At 39.1% G+C, this 17974-nt stretch overlaps 1 protein-coding gene across 13 annotated transcripts in view; it reads right to left on the bottom strand.

Annotated features, from left to right (window-relative positions):
* Window positions 1-17974, bottom strand: part of LOC116719882 (nuclear factor 1 X-type-like) — a 124820-nt gene that overhangs the window by 10936 nt on the left and 95910 nt on the right. For 5 of the 13 annotated variants that reach the window (XM_032562657.1, XM_032562646.1, XM_032562649.1 and 2 more), the window contains 9 exons: window positions 17034-17096; window positions 16729-16803; window positions 16332-16455; window positions 14945-14980; window positions 14503-14630; window positions 13583-13657; window positions 6822-6950; window positions 2474-2640; window positions 198-345 (listed from right to left, as the gene is read on the bottom strand). In XM_032562657.1, the coding sequence (XP_032418548.1) occupies window positions 198-345; window positions 2474-2640; window positions 6822-6950; window positions 13583-13657; window positions 14503-14630; window positions 14945-14980; window positions 16332-16455; window positions 16729-16803; window positions 17034-17096 (945 nt within the window). The remainder of the gene's footprint in view (window positions 1-197; window positions 346-2473; window positions 2641-6821; window positions 6951-13582; window positions 13658-14502; window positions 14631-14944; window positions 14981-16331; window positions 16456-16728; window positions 16804-17033; window positions 17097-17974) is intronic. The other 8 variants (XM_032562655.1, XM_032562654.1, XM_032562653.1 and 5 more) reach the window with 7 other exon arrangements.

Here is a 17974-nt window from a genome sequence, read left to right on the forward strand (position 1 = left end):
ATTACAAAAATAAATGGCACAAAGTGATACCACACATAATGCTAAACTTCTATGATGGCTGCACTTGTTTGGGTCCAACAAACTTCATGTTCTAGGATGACTACAGAATAAATTTACTGCAAATTTTGGTTTGGACAGGCTAGTATTTTTGGGGAAGACTGGGCATCTTTTGTGGAGGGGAGTGGGGAGTGACTTACACGGCGATGCGGGTGAGCTGAGTCCACCGTCAGTGGGCGTGCTGATGGTTTTAGAGTCGGGCATAGGGAGGGGCACAGGGCGCGCCACCGGGGGTGGCGGGGGCAGCAGGAAGGAGCCCGGCATTTTGCTCTGGCCACCTCCATTTGGCTGCAGATGGACCATACAGATAGGATGAGGAGGGCACACCCCAAGAATATACAGTGGACAGGGAGCCTTACACACTCACACACACACACACAGTCTCTTGCGAAAAAGTTTCTTTCGATTGTTTTTTCACATTCTGTTGTATTTAAACCACAAATTTCAATGAATTTTGTTAAAATTTGATGTGATGGAAGAACACAAAGCAGTACACAAGCCTGAAGGAAAATTCTACGTGGTTTTCCAAAATTTTCTTCAAATAAAAATCTTAAAAGTATGATGTTTATTTATTCCTTTTACTCTGATATCCTTAAATAAACCTAATCTAATATATAAACGGAGCCAATCTGTGTTATTTAATGTAGTAAATATAGCTGTTCTGTGAAGGTCCCAGAGGCCTAAACAATAGATTGGTTTGGATCAAAAGCATTTTAATAAGTTACAATGGCCAAGTCAAAGTACAAAAGTAAATCCAATTGAGATTTTTTTAATAAGACTTTAAAATGACTCATCACAAATACCAATTTGATTGAACTTGAGAGATTTAGCAAGTACAATTGGCAAAAAAATAAATAAAAAAATACTTTCAATGCTGGTAGAAACATACCTCAAAAAACTTGCAACTGTAAGTATAGTGAAAGGCTGTCCTAAAAGTATAAAAAAGTAGAAAATATTGACTTGGGGTGTTTCTATAAATGCACAACACACTTACTAGATTGCATTGAAAATTAAAAACCATGTCTAATTTTTCTAATAGTCATGCTCTTCATTGTGTTCTTGGTCTATCACATAAATCCCATTTAAATGTTTAGAAGATTTGTGGTTTGAGACAAAATGTGAAAAAGTGCAAGAGCACAAAAAGGCACTGTAAAAATACCATTAAGTTGTTGAAAGTGATTGAAATACATATACAGGATTAAGTTTTATAAATTATCAAAGTGATGGACATAATCTCACACACGGGGAAGAAAGACAGATGGTATGATTAATTTAAGGATAGTGATGGATTGTTAGGAGAAGTTATAGTGAAATGTAGGAGTTGGAAATTATATAAAAAAGGAAAATCAGCACTGTGTGCAAAGGATGTCTATCTGGATGGGTGTCTGTGCCTTCAGTACATGTAAGTTACAGATAAAATGATACATAATTTTTAGTTTGAAAACCAATGAGAATAAATGTTTAAAGATAAAAAAAACAAGGCTTGATAAGTCAATATGAAATTCAAAAGGTCAAGTTTACAGTAAAGGTTTACAGTACAACTCTGCGCTTGTGTCAGAGCATATAGAACTTTCCCTCAAGGGTCAAAAAGTTAACCGTCTTGACAAAAAAGCTGGGCATGTTGGGCTAGCAGAGGTACCATAAACAGATTTGTGTATGCAACCCTAAAACAGCTCCCTATGAGCCTCCGGGAGCTTTGGCATTTAGTTTATACCTCGTTCCAAATAAACACTTACCCGAATGTTGTGTTTCAGTAGATCGGCACAGAGGGTAGCTCTCAGATATCTAATGCCAAATTGCTTTGTTCCATTTATATTACTTGATCCCCTACCAGGCATTAAGCAACAAAATCATCATACGTTGCCAAATAGATTGTGACAGGTGTGTATCTTGAGAGAACACTGTTTTAGTACAAAACAGTAAAATTGTAAAAAAAAAAAAAAAAAAAGTCATATGATCAGAAATATTTGTTCCTGGAGTGCGCCTCTATACTTAAAGGTCACATTTGGGTTCAGTCCATGGATAATTATTTCTACAAACAGTACAAATCTTAATGCTGCTACAAATCCTCAGCTGGCTTGCCCCAAGTTTGAAGCCCTGCTGCTCTACAGCTGACCAAATGCCAGTTGCCAGTTCTGGCCAAAACCTCTATTTGCACATCTGATAAACAAGATCTCTTTCAGACCAACTGCAGAATATATAGAATGTACTGAATCTTAGAGTCAAAGGTGATTTGGATCTCTCTCCTATTTTTTGTGGTACTACACTGCTCAAAATGTTCCTTTAATTCAGTAATTTGTGATTTAAATCAGTTTCCTTTGCGTGAGTTTTCATCACAAACTACGATGCTACATAGCACAGCATTCCACAGTCGGCCCTCCATCCTTTATGGATTAGAGAAAAAAAAATCACTTACCTGTGCACTGGGCTGTCCTGTGCCATCCGTGCACACAAACTGCACAAAATCCTTAAGTGGGTCCTGGTGATGGTAGCGTATGGTAGGATGGGTGAAGTATGGGCTGGACTGCTGGATGATAGAGGAGGAAGGGAAGTGCAGGGCTGAAGCTGAGGCACGAGGGCTCCCTAAGAAAAAAAGACCATATAAAGCAAAACAGAGAAAAGAGGAGGAAAAGAAAAGTAAGGAGAGGATACCAAATCAGATTTTTTTCATTAGAAACAAAACAAAGATAAGATACTCAACAATTCAGCCATTTACATTAGCATCCAGTGTGTCAATATTTAGGACAGACATATGTCCTAAATAGAGAAGCACTGGTCTAAATTTTGGGAATGATTTCTTATTTTTGTACATCTTGAACCTAGCAATTTTAACAAATTTCCATTTCTTTTGAAGAACTAAAATAAGAAGAGCATTCAAAACATTTTTTCCAACCTTATTGGTGGTTAGTAATTGTTTCTCTTAGGAGCAATGATGAGGTCACGCCATGGGTTAAAGAGCAGTCACTTTCTAACAGGGTTTTATTAGTCGTCTATAACAGGAAAATGATTATAGAGTTCACACTTTAAAATGTCTTTAGCATCTTATATAAGCACTTAGTGTCTTAAGCTTGACTCAATGTGTATTCCCTTGAGAAGGTAGACGTTAGTTCTGAGGTTTCCCAAAAGCTGCAAACATTTCCAAATCCAGTATTTTCTATAACATATTTTTACAGCTCAAAATGATAAAGCAGATCAACTTCGTACAGTGTCTTTGTCCTCCCATTTGAAGTCTTGCTCTCTCTCACTATATCACAGTGAGAAATGAAATGCAGAAACATTGCAACATCTTGTTAAAAACATGGTAGCTGAAAATGGCTAACTCACTTCTTTTCACTCAAAGCTACGTCAACACAAAAGAGAACCGTTAGTGGGACCTGGTAGTGTAAAGTGCATTCACTGATTGAAAAAAAAGTCACCAGTCAGAGCTTATCAAGCTGTGGACAGATTCCAACCACCCGCCTATTTCTTGGTGCATGTCTAGTTTTAACTGCATCAAGGTGACTGCTCAACTCAAGAGGTTTCTGTAGAACTCCGATAAAGCTAGCTTATCTTTACAATCCACTGTCTTTACGCTTCATGGAAGGACGCTAAATTATCTTCTACTCCATCTTCATTTCCCTTCTCTCTCTTGCTCTCTCTATTGCCCACACAAAGTAACCACAAGGGTTTACTGGAGCTTCAAACTCACTGGGCTTTTCCACTTTTGTTTTATTGCTTGTCAGTGATGTGCAATCCATCAGGAGCACATCCTTGTGTGGTTCTGCCCAGTAGGTTGAAGCTTGGGAGAGAATTTCTCCTCTGCTCCCAACCAACCACAAAACACCTCCCAGAGACATTAGTCAGCGAGTCAGCCAACCACAAACACACGCACACACACAAACACACACAGGTACAAATCAAACGAAAAACTAGATTGCACTCTTTCCGCTGTGATTCTATGGTTTTGATAAATGGCTCAGCTAACTGGAGACACAAGCAGCTAGGCTGGGGAAAACCTGGTGAACTTAATGTGAATTATTTCAAACAAGTGATTTAACCCTTTTTGTTTGTATTGTTGATATTTTTCCAGCCCATTTTCTTGCCAGTGGCCTGGATTACATTCACAATTGTTCTGGTTTTCATGTGTTTAATTTATTTATTTTTGTATGCTTATTAGTGTATGTGAATGTAATTGCGGCCATGATGGCTGACTTTCTAAGGTGGTTTAATGAGGCATCAGTCGATTTGGCAACTCCCTATGCCAGTCTGAAGCCAATATCCAGGTGTAAACTATCCAGTCCGAACCCCAGTACAGCCACTCTTACAAGACCTCCACAGGAATGACTAACAGCTTCAACACTTCCAGAGCATGCCGTGAAGCCTAGTTAAACCTTTTCACTTTCTACTCTGCCTACCCCCATCTCTCTTCATTCCTCCCTGCCATCATCCTCCAGTATGTTTGTGGAACCAAGGCCTTCGGGGGACATTCCATTTGGATTGCAGCCATTTTTACACAGAAAGTCATCCATAAAAGTGTAAATTCACACAAACATGCAAGTGTGTATCGATGCGTAGGTGCATAAATGCACTGAGGCACAATCTGTGAATACTGTGTCATTGCAGCCTATCCATTTCATAAAAAGCTCCTGGCAAGCAGTTCTCTTACAGTTTGAAGAGTGTGTGAGGTTAGCTGAGTAACAAAGGAAGAAGAGATATTCCCCCAACACTTTACACACATCTCAACTCAACATTCAACCTAGTGTTTTGGATTCTTAAGGGGACCTGAGACTGCACTGTACAGATAAACAGCATGTCTTAATTGTGCATATCCTGACAAGAATACATTTTCTAAATATACTGTAGGGAGCTCCACAAGCAAAATTCAATACGGTTTAACATGGTCAATGAGTTTAAGTGACCTTTACATGGCAGCTCTAGCTTGGCTGTAGACCAACCTACCCCTCTGAGAGACAAATAGAATGGGGGGAGGGGGGCAGGCACTGAGAGAAGAGGACATATTTATTTCTTTGAAAAGTGAGACCATTCCACAGGGACTTTTTGGCAAACTGGAGATACTAGAGCGAATTCTGTTAGAGATACTATGTTTGTTACCCTTTCAGGCCGGGAAGCGAGAAGAGGACAACTTACCCTAAATACTGAAGTAATATTTTGGTAACTCTAGAAAATGTCTTCCACTGTGCAATGAACCTGTTTTAGCTCACATACTGTGTAGCCTAACTACAGATTTACTGAGAAACTCATTAGTGACTGATGTTAAGCTCTGAACGATGACTGATCAGTTTGAAATTTAAAAAATCTCAACTTGTTCTGATTAGTAAAACCAATAATTGTAAGTGATACTGGTATCATAAACAAAATTTTTTGGCATGTGCCTTATTACTGCAGAAGTAGACCTAACATTGCTTTCAGTGTATTAAAATTCAGTCAATAATTGATGAAGAAAGGAAACCGAGGCATGGTGGCTCTTCATTTAAGTTACAACAACAGAGAGATGGACTTTGGCATGTGCTGGTTATACTACTTTTCAAGTTTCTCGAGATTACACATAGAAATGTTTACATTTATTGATGTAAACATTTATTGATGCCAATTTTTAGTCTGGGTCTCCTACACAAGTTTCAAAATTATACACTGCTTAATTCAATAGTTCAAACACCTAATATAACTTCATCTGAATTAATACACACAGTGGAAGCTTAGCACAAACACAGAAGACAACATCCACAGTCTTTCTCATCTCTCAACCAATCTTCACTGAGAAAAATGAGCCGCACTCCTGGTTTGGCTGGTTTGTAACACCAGCCTGGATATTTGAGAGGAACATTTATTATGGCAATGCTTAGAAACTTAGGCTATCAATACCACCTAGAATTGTCAGGTCTAATTTAAAAAGATAAAGGTCATCTTATCACAACCCTGAAATGCTGTAAAAATAGTTAAAGAAAATCCTTGAAGTAAAGAAATTCCATCTTCTCCAGATTTTATATTGCTGAAAATGACTTAAAATGTCTAATCCCAAAAACCTACCATGTCTGCTGCATCAGGAAAAGGTTGAAAAAGGTAATACCTATATTAGAATTGGGTATGTATATGTAAAAAAGCAGAAAATAGGAATTGACTGGGTTTAATGTACACTATGTAAAAGCTAGACCTTGTTATTCAGCTTTGTTGTCTCACATTTGTAACAAAGAAAGTTCCTGTTTCCACCATACAGCTCCATATGGTGAAGTGTTTACATCCATTCAAAGTCATTCCTTCAGAGCGAAAAGCTTTGTCGGTTTAAATGCATAATCCGACCTTGACAGACATTAAAACCAATCCATGGAGCAGTAAGATGAGAAGCAAATCATTCACAAAGGCATGGGTGCAGCACTAGTACCATGCAATGATAATATTAAAAACACAAGCACAAAGATGGTGGTAATAATGGATGGATGGAGAAAGCCTGAAAGAGAGAGAGAGAGAAAGAGGAATTTATGCCAACCATTATGATTGCAGTAACACTGAATATGTGAAACTCCACAGGCCTGTTGCTTCTCTACAGTTTGCAATTGAGGAACTGGAAAGTTTTCCTCTTTTGTTAATTCACCAACCATAAGCTCAGGATTAAAATTTTCAGACGCGATTGAGGACATCATTTTGTTTGAGTTGCAGAATGTAAATGTGGTAATCTAGAATCAAGTTTAAAACTCCCTTTCCTTCTCTCTCTTTTTCAGATTTTAAGGGGGGTGTTGGGGTTGTTGGTTTCATGGCAGGGCTCTCACCTGGTCTCACTCCTGCCAGCACAGGCAGCGGGTGGTGTGTGAACGCCATGCGGGGGGACCTCGTCTGGGAAGTCAGGGCGTTGAAATCAAACTTCCCCGGCTTCTTAAGTGAACCAGGCGAGGACAGTCCTGACGGAAAAAAAAATGGGATCAAAAATAAAATTGGGGGTAAAAGGGAGAAAAAAAGAGAGGTTGTTTTAATCAAGAAAATGTTGCTCTTTTTGTTAGCTACACTTAAAAAAAAATTATCTGAATTTCATGGAGGGGGGCTTGAACAAGTATGATTTTTGAATGATTTTCCTCCGGTCACTATAATCAAGGGTATAGTAAGGGTGTTTTCAAGTGAAGCTCTGTGAAGTTATCAATAATAGTGTTCTTACCTGAACTAAAAAGTTATTATATCACTGTGAGTTTGTAGAAAATTGAAGAAGTGAAAAAAAAAGAAATCCTTGGAGAAAAAGAAAGCTAACGGCAAGCCGGATGGGTGATCCTGTTTTAGCTAATTTTAACAGTTTAAAACAATTTTATTACCCACTATATTTGTAAATAATAATCAACTACATATTCACAAGACAACAATAGGTGTGTAGCTATGTGTTTTTAAGCTAAGTGATTTTTGTGCTGTCCACATGGCTGCGCAAGTGACAGCACGTCACCAAATCCAATGATTCACTGTATTGTCGACAGACTTGGTACGACCTGCTTGAAGCTGAGCTGGCACATTAATACAGCTAGCAGCTTCCGCCAACATATTAGAATATTAATGTGGATGTTACTCAGCTGAGAAAGCAGTAACAAACTTGTTGCAATGATCTCTTGCAATAAAACATGTTTAATACTTGTTAGCATCGTTTCTCAATTCCAGTCCTCAGGGACCCCTGCCCTGCATGTTTTAGGTGTTTCCCTTCTTCCACACCTGAATTGAATCTGTGGGTGATTAACAGGCTTCTGCAGTTCTTGATGACTGCAGAAGAGGTCATGCAATCATTTGGATCAGCTGTTCTGAAATAGAGGCACATCTAAAACATGCAGAGCAGGGGGGGCTGAGGATTGGAATTGAGAAGCACTGGCATTGTGTAACAGCAAAGATGAATGATTTTCAGTTTGAGTCATTTTGAGTAGCTAAATTGAGCTAAAACAAGAGTTGCCGTATGGCTAACAGTTACCTTTCTGCCGGCTCTGTTGTTTTCATAATCTTTTAAAAAACTAACTGTAGGATAGCACCTTTTTAAATACAGATAAGGAAACTCTTACTGATAATAACATCACAGAACCTCACTATAAAGAGCCCAACCTATTCATTTATGCCAATCAAGACTACAAGTGACCAGACAATGTAAAAAATAAAATAAAATACCTAATTCCTGAGAGCTAATATTGGAGCTATTGTACAAATAAGAGAGAACGAGGGATACCCTATAGTCTTATAAAAGGGACAAGGAAATATTTTAACAATAACCCCAAAATATATCTTTACAGGAAAAAAAATCATGATTCTATGAAAACTGAATCTGGTCTTTATTTCAATGCAAAGAAACATCTGTATCTTATATAATCTCAACTCTCTCACAGTCTGCTTTTCAGATCTAATGTTTCTCTCTCTCTTCCAGGTGCCAATATTAGGGTTTCTCTGTCTATGAGCGCAGTTACAATGCAGCCACATTGAACTAGCAGTGGTCTGGCTTCAGCCGCGCGCACAGACTGGCTGCACTATGAGACAGCTTCATTCAGAAATAGCACGCACTGTACAGTATGGACACAGCAGCTGGTGAGTGTGAAAGACAAGCAGACGGACAGAGAGAGGAGACAGAGGGAGAGAGGCGAGAAGAATGTGAGAGACATGAAAATATGTGAAGGAGCAAAAGAGCAAAGCAGAACCTGTGAAAAATGCAGCAGTGTCTTTTTTTTCTTCTATGCATTGCTCTGACAACATGTATGAAATTGGAATGTCATAAGATGTTAAATATGGTTATTATCTCTTGCGCGCACGCACTCACACACACTGAAAAGACTGCTATGTTTGACTGATGCAACAAAAGACATATTTCTTCCCCTGTAAGTTTTGTTCTAATCTTCCAAATAAGTGTGATACAGATTTCTTCTTAAACTTTTTTGGACTTTTGTTTTGTAGTCTATTTCTGTGGCCTCTCCGCGTCATACAAGGCATTAAATATGATTTCTCCTCAGTTCTCCAGCTGGAGACGTGTGAAAGTCTATTGGAGTGTGGAGGCGTGTAAAACCTTCCCTCCCTGTGTGAAAGAGTTAAGTCTCAAGCAGGTGGGAGTGAATTCGTGTGAACCATTTATGTCTTTAGCAGATATTTATTCCCCCCACATTCCTCCTCACCCCACATTAGCACAAGTCTGGGGGCGTATTGTACTGTCAAAGAGATTCCAAGCATGAAAACAACCCCAATCCCACTTCTGACACCAGCAGTTAGCAATGATTGCTATGACACTGTCACACTTGAGGGAGAAAGGTGGAAATAAGAGCAGTCTGCAGAGACTGAGAGATGGAAAGACACCGGAGAACGTAGCTAGGAAAAACCCACACAGAAACTGGGGAAAGAAAAACTTAAGGAATAAACTGTAATGGTTTCGCTTCAGTATAGATGTGAATTCAACAAATAGGGCACCTTTCAAACATATTCATATTGCCTTAGCTTTATGTTAATAGAAAGTACTGCATAATTTATGTGGAAGGAAAATATTATATGTTCTTCAACATTGTTAACAAAAATATACATCAATAGATCTGTGTGCAGCACTGCCACAACATGATACTGCTGACACCACGTTCCATAGCAGTCTGTTTAGGGTAATGTAAAGTGTTAAGTTTTCCTCCACACAAATCCTTCTAGCAAGTACATCATAAATTTCACTTTTGGTTTACCTTTCCAGTCCACCTTCTTCAGTCTAGGTGAACGGCCATGCCTTGGTAGCGTTGCCGACGTGGCATACTCTTTCCATGTACAGAATGGTTTTTAAGAGTTGTGTTAAAATTGTGTTAAGTGCAGAGCTTGGTTTTAAAATCTAACCCTGTTTCAAACTCCTCTACAGCTTTCTCCCTGACCTGTTTAATGTGAGTCTTGGACTTCAAGATGCTATTAATTCACTCAAATTGTCTTTAGAAACCTCTGAGACCTTCACAGAACATCTGAATTGAATGTAAAAATTAAATTACAGAAAAGCACACTCCATGCATTCAAATTCAAATTCAAAAATACTTTATTGATACCACAGGGATCTGAAAGCAGCTGATTGACCGGACGACAGTACCTCAGGAGGTAGGGATTCATTTTCTGGTTGCTGGTTCGAAACCTCGCTACGTCTGTCTCTGTCATTGTGGCACCTACTGTATGGCAGCCTAGCTTCTGTGAGTCAGGCCCAGGGTAGCTGTGGCTACGTTGTAGCTTACCACCATCAAAGACTGAGTGTGAATGACTGAATATAGTGTAAAGTGGTATGCAAAATCCGGCCAAATGCAAGCTATTTGATTGCTTTGGACTTTAATTAGCCTCATCATAGTATAGGGGCCTTACTAGAAAGACACACCACATTTCTATGATTTGTATTTTGAAGTTAACTGCATCACTTTCCTTCCATTTCTCAATAATGTTGGCTCATCAGATAAAATCCCCCAAAAAATGCAGTGATGTTTGTGGTTGTTAAGTGACAAAATATGGGTGTGAATAATTTCACAAATCAGTGTATTTAGGAAAAAGGGAGCCGAAAACGGAAAGTGTTTGACATTTGCGTAGGGGAACTTCTGATAGTATCAGTGATTGTTGTAGACAATATTTCTTCACAGACGGTGCAGTGGTCTGATATGGAATTATGTTTGTGTGCCAAATTTGCACTGTTTCCTCTTCTGGCACTCCTTAATGTTTCACTGGCAACTAATCAAGCGTTCCCATGATGACCCTTCTGTCTCTTTGCACTAACAGGCCTACCACCAGATGCGCCTCTGAAGAACACACAGCCACAGACACACACGTGGTTTTAAAAGACAGGGCATAATTATTACTACAGGAAAGTTGGGGAATTCTCTCTCCAGTGATTTAAAGCACATATGTGCATTACTGGAAGTCCAGCTGTGCGCTTCCGCGACAATGCAACATTTTCCTTAAAAGAAGGCCATCACTGTCATGAGTCTCCGGTGTCTCAGGAAAATTTCAAATAATTTGGAATTAATCTAAAATCATGGTTGCTTCGATAGTCTCCTGTAACCTCCCCCCACCCCTCTTCGCCCCTGTAGAGCAGCTGTCTCTAGCATCCTCATGGATCCCAAGGCTACAAACACACGGAAACACCATCTGGGACTGTGTTTCAGCTGTGTCTCCTTGTGTGTGCATGTGCGTGAGAGGGGGGGTGGGCGTGTGTGTGTGTATGCTGGACTGGGCTGTATATGTGCAGAAATCTATTTCTGAATCAAACTGTTGTGCGACTTATTTGTACTAATGCATCTTGAGGAAAAGTGTGTGTGGATGTGCGGACGCAAGGGGTTTTCAAGGAAACCAGGGTGAGTGATTGGTGGCATGCAGAGACATTACAGTGCACCTGTGGGGTCCTTTAATTTGTTTGTTTGTGCTAGAGTGTGCCAGTGAGCTTGTTTGTTTATATACCTCCCACCTGTACAGGAATCCCCATGTGAAAATTGTCAATAACAGGTGGGATTGTTTAGAAAAATCAGATGCACACCACACTTTTAATCGCACATACGCTCTGTATTTTTTTGCTCTCCCTTAACAATAATCCATTGTTTTGTTTCTAGGTTTAACTTGGTAATTCCCGAAGCTTTGGGCTTAACACATTTTCACTTGAATTTTGCATATTAATTACCGTCTTCAGATTATAAAGACATTTAATTTGATTTAAAAATTAAAATCATCAGGAGGAACACGGCTTTTAATTGTGCTGGTATCTTTTCAAAGAAACCAGGTGATGTAAAGAGAGAGAAAATGATGAAAGGTGAGGCTGTGCAGGAACCTCGGTTGTGGGTCCGATGAACAGCCTCTTAATTACATTTACAGCTAAGTGGAACAGAAGCTGAGGAGCAGCCGCCGAGGCTCTAGTGAGAGTAGACAGTGGCAAAACCTATCCAAGACTCTTGGCTCCTCTGCTTCACACGCTAATTAACCCTTCTTCCTCATCAGCTTTCACCAGTTAAAAACACCAAAGTCATCTTCTCTGCCAGCTATCCCTGCTATTCCCTCTTGCACTTCCCACTTTCCCCATTTGCTTGCCTAATTTTTGGGTTCTCTCTCCAACCTCTCCTCCTCTGACATGTTTTCTCTCTCAGCGGGGCCCTTCCCACTGTACACCTTTTTCAATTAGACGGAAGGGAGGCAGGGAAGAGGAGCCAAAGTAGGAGCTAGGGAGCTGGAGGATGGATTTTACACCTCAGATCCTCAGGAACATCTTAAGAAATGGATTTGAGGCGATGAAGGGGAGAGCAGCACAGAGGGATAGAGGCGGAGCAGCCACCTGAACACCTGCAGGGGCGGGGAGCATAGTAAGCAAGTGTGTTGCAATGTGGTAGCGTGTCGGGGGATGGGGTAGGGAGTGCTGCGAGTTGCAGTGTGTTGGGAGGACTTTACATATGTGCAGACCATCACTGCATGTGTGTGTGTAGTGGTGTGCGCGCGGGGGTGTGCGTGCGTGTGTGAGCGTAGGGTCTGTATGGAAATGACTAAGCCTCTGCAAGTGTGCACATGTGAGAGACAAAACAAGTACAAGTAAATATTTTACTGTCGGTGAATGTCTCATGTCAGTATGAGCAAGATGACCTCAAAAAGTTTCACAAGAAGAACTGACAGTTATGAGAGATAAAGCCACTGCTTGAAGGCTCATGAATCACACCAATGAAGTTTGTAAATGGTGCATTGTTCAGAATACTGCTCTTGTGCGTTAAGGGCCTCCGCCCTGAACTTCTTCATACTTGTCACATTACCTACACAAACTTCAATGTAAGTTTTTGGTATTGTATGTGTTAGCCCAGTACATGTGTACACACAAAGGAGTGTACAATCGGAAGGTGGAAGAAAAACTATGAATGATGTTCAAAATTTAAAAATCTGAAAAACATGTCTTTGATTTTTCACTGGACTTTGACTGGTCCATTGTAACTCATAACTGTGGTTTAGTCTAAAATCATTCAATTGTTGCGGTAGCTATGCATTTAAGCTCGCTGTGATGCTGAAGACAGGCATTATTGCCACCATGTTTAACCATGCTCATGGTAATGTGCAGTGTTAATTCTCTCACAAATATTGTTTTGCATGTAGGCCAAAAACTCCAGCTGTGCTCTTGTCCGACCAGAGCAAATTCTTCCACTTGATTGGTGTGTCCACACGTGGCAAACTGCAAACAAGACCTCTTCAAGCTATATTTCAACAATGGCATTGTTCTTGCCTTGATTTTGAAGTTATGTATCCTTTTTCTACTCACATAACATCAAAATACAAAACAATAAAGATGCTTGTAATGTGAATAATGATTAAAATGTTTGAGGTAAATTAATTCAGTAATAATCAGAAATGAAAACATTGAATGTCTATTTGGCTATCACTGTCCTTAATGTATTTAAGTAAACACAAACAGACATACAATATGTTTATCTGAAATACAAATATTGCCTATTGTATGTATTGTAAATATATAGAAACACGTACACACATACACATTTACAAAGGAATGACTGTGCTTCATAAAGTCTGATAGACAGTAAATAGATATGAGTGTAATCAATGTTGTTCTAACCATGGTAAGGAAACTGCACGCCATCGTTTTCATGTTTTATCTTCCTCTCCTGCACACTCGCCAAATGGTGCTGCACTGAAAGTGAAGAAGGGTATTGTTAACAATGAGATAGGAGAAGAGTGAGAGAGACAGAAGACAAGAGAAAGAGAGAGAAGAAAGTAGGGAAGGGGAGAGAGAGAATTTGTGTATGATCATGGTAGTGAATGATTGATCATATGCACATTAAGATCAACTTTATGCATGATTATGGCTTTGAGGTGAAAAAAATGTGCATTCTCCTGGAAGAGAACTATACATGGAGTTGTAGGTTATTAGAGTTATTGCCTGTAGAATGGGTGAGGCATTTTTACAGGAGTGGGTACAGGGTAGTGGGTCTACAACTTATAGATGTGCTGATTTTCAAAATCATTGCAGATTAAAATAGCAGCCTATTCCATAAGACCAGAACCTCTGTATGATTTTTTAAATAAATCTATAAATCAAACTTCCTATTTCAAAGGATTTCTGTTTAAAAATATTTCTGACACAGTATGAGGTAGGGTACTACATAATGTAATAGGTGTTGGAGCTTAAAAACGTTACCAATCAGAATCTAGAATTAGTTAGCGTAGTACTGCAGTCCTATCTTGGTTCTAGATCAATACTAGTGTTCATCAATTATGACAAATTATTGACTAATTACATAGGAGTGTTTATTTTTCTATGAATTGAATGGTTATTTGGGTGAGTGACTGGGAGGTTTTCGAGGGTGCTCAGGAGGACTATGTGAATCACCAGCGTGAAGCAGGCTGATTTATTTAGGACGTGTGGGCTATCATTCTTGGGCTTTTGTGGTTTGGTGGCGGTCAGACAAGAGAGTGCAAAAGTTTCTTCATGCTCAGGTAGTGGGTGACAGGAGCAGGGTGGGATGGAGTGGATACCTGCATCCATGTCATTAGGCCACGCACTGGACTGGGAAGAGCTGGCAGCAGGTGAACGGCCAGGATAAAAAACATCATCCGTTGGACTCTCCAACTCACTGTCATCTAAGGACTTCCTCTTGGTGGAGCTGAAGAAAATGGGAAAACATTTTCAGGGAGAAAGAAAGATGGAAAACAAAAAAAGAAGAGAAAAAGTGTTTTTTCTCTAAAGCTGTCATACAGGTCTAAACATAAATACAATACTTAGCAACATTATGAGTTGTGAAGCGGTCACATAGACAAATTTCAATTTCAGTTTGTTTGAGGAGCCAATATTTTTAAAGCAGATCAGACAAAACAGAAAAGAAACACAGCAGCAAATGTGTAGGAAAAGGATAGAAAAAAAGAGGAGAGTGCCTTTTTACGTCTCAAAAGTTTTGATCTTTTAGGTTTTTATAACTACCTCCGTGGAAGATTTGCGTACAACTCCACCTCAGACCTAAAGTGACAGCAGATGACAGAAGTAAGGAGACAGAAAGAGAAAGGCACAAAAGAAGAATAAAGCAGAAGAGCAATCACATTCATAAAGAGGAAAGTTGATAACAGACAAACACACAAACATATATAGAAATTTAGAGGAGCTATGGATTCATTACAAGCTGAGCTACCAAAACAACTCTTTATTGACAGCAAATAACTGTCTTTTGCTTTAGAAAATCTTCACAGTAAAAAGTTACTGTCTGAAAGGCATAAACTCAGATGAATGTATATAGCTGGCAGAGTTTCAAAACACATTTGAATTAGTTTTCTTTTAAAAGAACAACATTTATGGAGTAGTTAAAAATTTATGTGATTGTTTTACCATAGACATTTCGTACAGATTGTACCATTATTTTCTGCCAAAATAAAAAATATATATATATATACAGTACAGACCAAAAGTTTGGACACACTTTCTCATTGAATTCAATGAGAAAGTGTGTCCAAACTTTTGGTCTCTACTGTACGTATATATATTAAATTTTGACTGTGATAACTGCTGTGTGGAGGCTGTACAATTGGAAACAGAGAAACTGTGATTTAATTGTTTATTTGAAATGTCAGAAAAAGATGTAATCAGAGAATGGCGATTATACTGATTATTAATCATTTGCCAGAGGAAATCTTTTGGTAAATATTTGATCAGAAGCAAGTCTGTAGGCAACTAGCATCTAGGCAACTAGGATTGCTTTGATCAAATAAGCAATCCTCCAAAGCTTTTATTGTCTACAGTGACATGCTTTAATTGCTTAGCAGCAGCATGAGATTTTCACTGTATGATAACCTTGAGAAAAAATACCACAATTTCAGTTTCTCACAGTATAAGATTTTAAAATGTATAACCTTATAATATAATCAAACTATTTTTGTTTTAAATCTAAAAGTATACTTAAACCTCTTGATGCTAAAACATAAAGGCTTGTTTGCTACAGCTGTTATTTATAAAATGTATTTATTTGTATTTAAATTTTTAATACATATTTTAGAACAGAATATATATGTAATGAATTTAATGTAAGTGTGGTGCAGTGAGGAACAACAGGCACAGGAGGAGCTGCACTGCATTACTGTATCCTTCACACAGTCAGGGAGAAAACATTCTCTGGCATCTTATTAAAATGACTTAAAATGTAGGAATGTTATGATGGAGAATGTAATTTTGAAATTCTAATTCTTTTAAACCTTAACACACTTTAACATGGGTAACTGGCCCATGTTTACTCTGGATTGAGCAACATACACCGCTTAACACCCAATACTGCCGGCGTGTGGGCGTGTGTGTGTGTGCGTGTAACGTGATGTCTGTTTACCTGGTGGAAGGAGGGGAGGTGAGTGAGCGCCGTCCCAGAGCCACCTGGTTAATGTTGTAGTAGCTGGGACTGCTGTCCAGCTCAGCCAGTGAGAAGTTGGGCCCTGACGCCGTGGCTACAGGAGCTGAGGAGGAGCAAAAGAGAAGGAAGAAAAAGAACAGAAATGGGAAGAAAATAGGAATATGCAAAATATGAATAAAGATAAGTTGTTTTTCAAGATATTTTAGCAAATAATAAAAAAAACAGCATCAAAGAGAACATTATTGACTATACTAAAGTTTTTCCACAGAAAAACTTTATTCTGGTACAGTTCCTGGGAACTACAAAACATACTAGAGGGAAATCATTGTTACTAACACAGTTCTTCTTTGTTGCCTTTAAGACATAAATAACTCACTCTGTGACACTCTGACTAGCTCTGCCACATTCCACACTCCTGAGGTGACGAAGCAGTCCTGGAAACTCAGGTGTCCTGTACAGAAAGGGTTAACATGAATGCAAAACGCAAATTTGAGGTCTTGTGGTAAATTGTCTTTGAGGAGGCTACTATTGCAAAATCCCAGTTGATCAACATCTATGAAGGCTTGTTTGTTACCAGAATCCAAAGCTGGACTACACTGAAGCAAACAGGCATGATAAAACCAATTGTATTATGCCAATTTAGGAGTGTTTAGATATGGAAATGCCCAGGCGGGTACCTACCATTGGGTGGTGGTTTGATGTCTGTGTCTCCCTGTTGGCTGGAGCTGTCTGATTGTCCAGATTCTACATGGCAACAAGCACAGAAAGAGAAAAGACAAAGGTTCAACATGTGGTTTACATACTTAAGAAACATTCAGTGCTTTACTGATTCCAGCTTTTTGAAATTTGAGGTGTGAGAGAAAATATGAAAAACCTGCAGTATGTGGTAGAGTATGTTATACATCTTGTAAATTTATATGTGTGAATTCACACATCCTTCTGGCGTGTGTGTGTGTGTGTGGGTGTGTGTGTGTGTGTGTGTGTGATTTTCTTGTGTCTAAGAATGTTCTCTCCTGCTGGTCCTGTCTTTGCACAATCAAGGTGCAATGATTTACAGTGTGCTGCCACGGCATTTAGTATCTAACCACGTAATCGTATCACTCACCCTAATCCTATTTAATACCTTCTTGCTTGTAGGGATTTGGTCTACATAAACAGAGCACCTTACACACACATATGTGAACATGTGCACACAAACGCCTGGCCTCTCTCTCAATCTGTTTCTCCTTTAGTTTCTGCTTCATACTTTAATACATGTTGTAATCCTTGTATGATCGCACATACACATGCTTACACACTGAGATAACTACAAGGAAAGGCTGTGCAATGTAAGACCACCATGGGAACACATGTTAATAATATTAAACAATAAGACTAAACTTATGATATGAGAGACATGTTGAAAGAGGATGTCGAAGAAAGTATCAGAGTCAGTCTTTTACAAAAATTAGGTCTCTATGTTAATATTTGTAGACATAAAACACAAACTGTAGTGTTGCACATATGTTCCTATAGAGAACATTAAGTAAATAAGACTGCTCTCCATGTCCTGGGCTAGTGAGGTATGGGTAAGGTAATGGCTGTCCATTCAGGCCTCGCTAGGCTCCTGCTAGCAAGCAAGC

Source organism: Xiphophorus hellerii, chromosome 5 (assembly GCF_003331165.1).
Source record: "Xiphophorus hellerii strain 12219 chromosome 5, Xiphophorus_hellerii-4.1, whole genome shotgun sequence".
Classification (NCBI taxonomy): domain Eukaryota; kingdom Metazoa; phylum Chordata; class Actinopteri; order Cyprinodontiformes; family Poeciliidae; genus Xiphophorus; species Xiphophorus hellerii.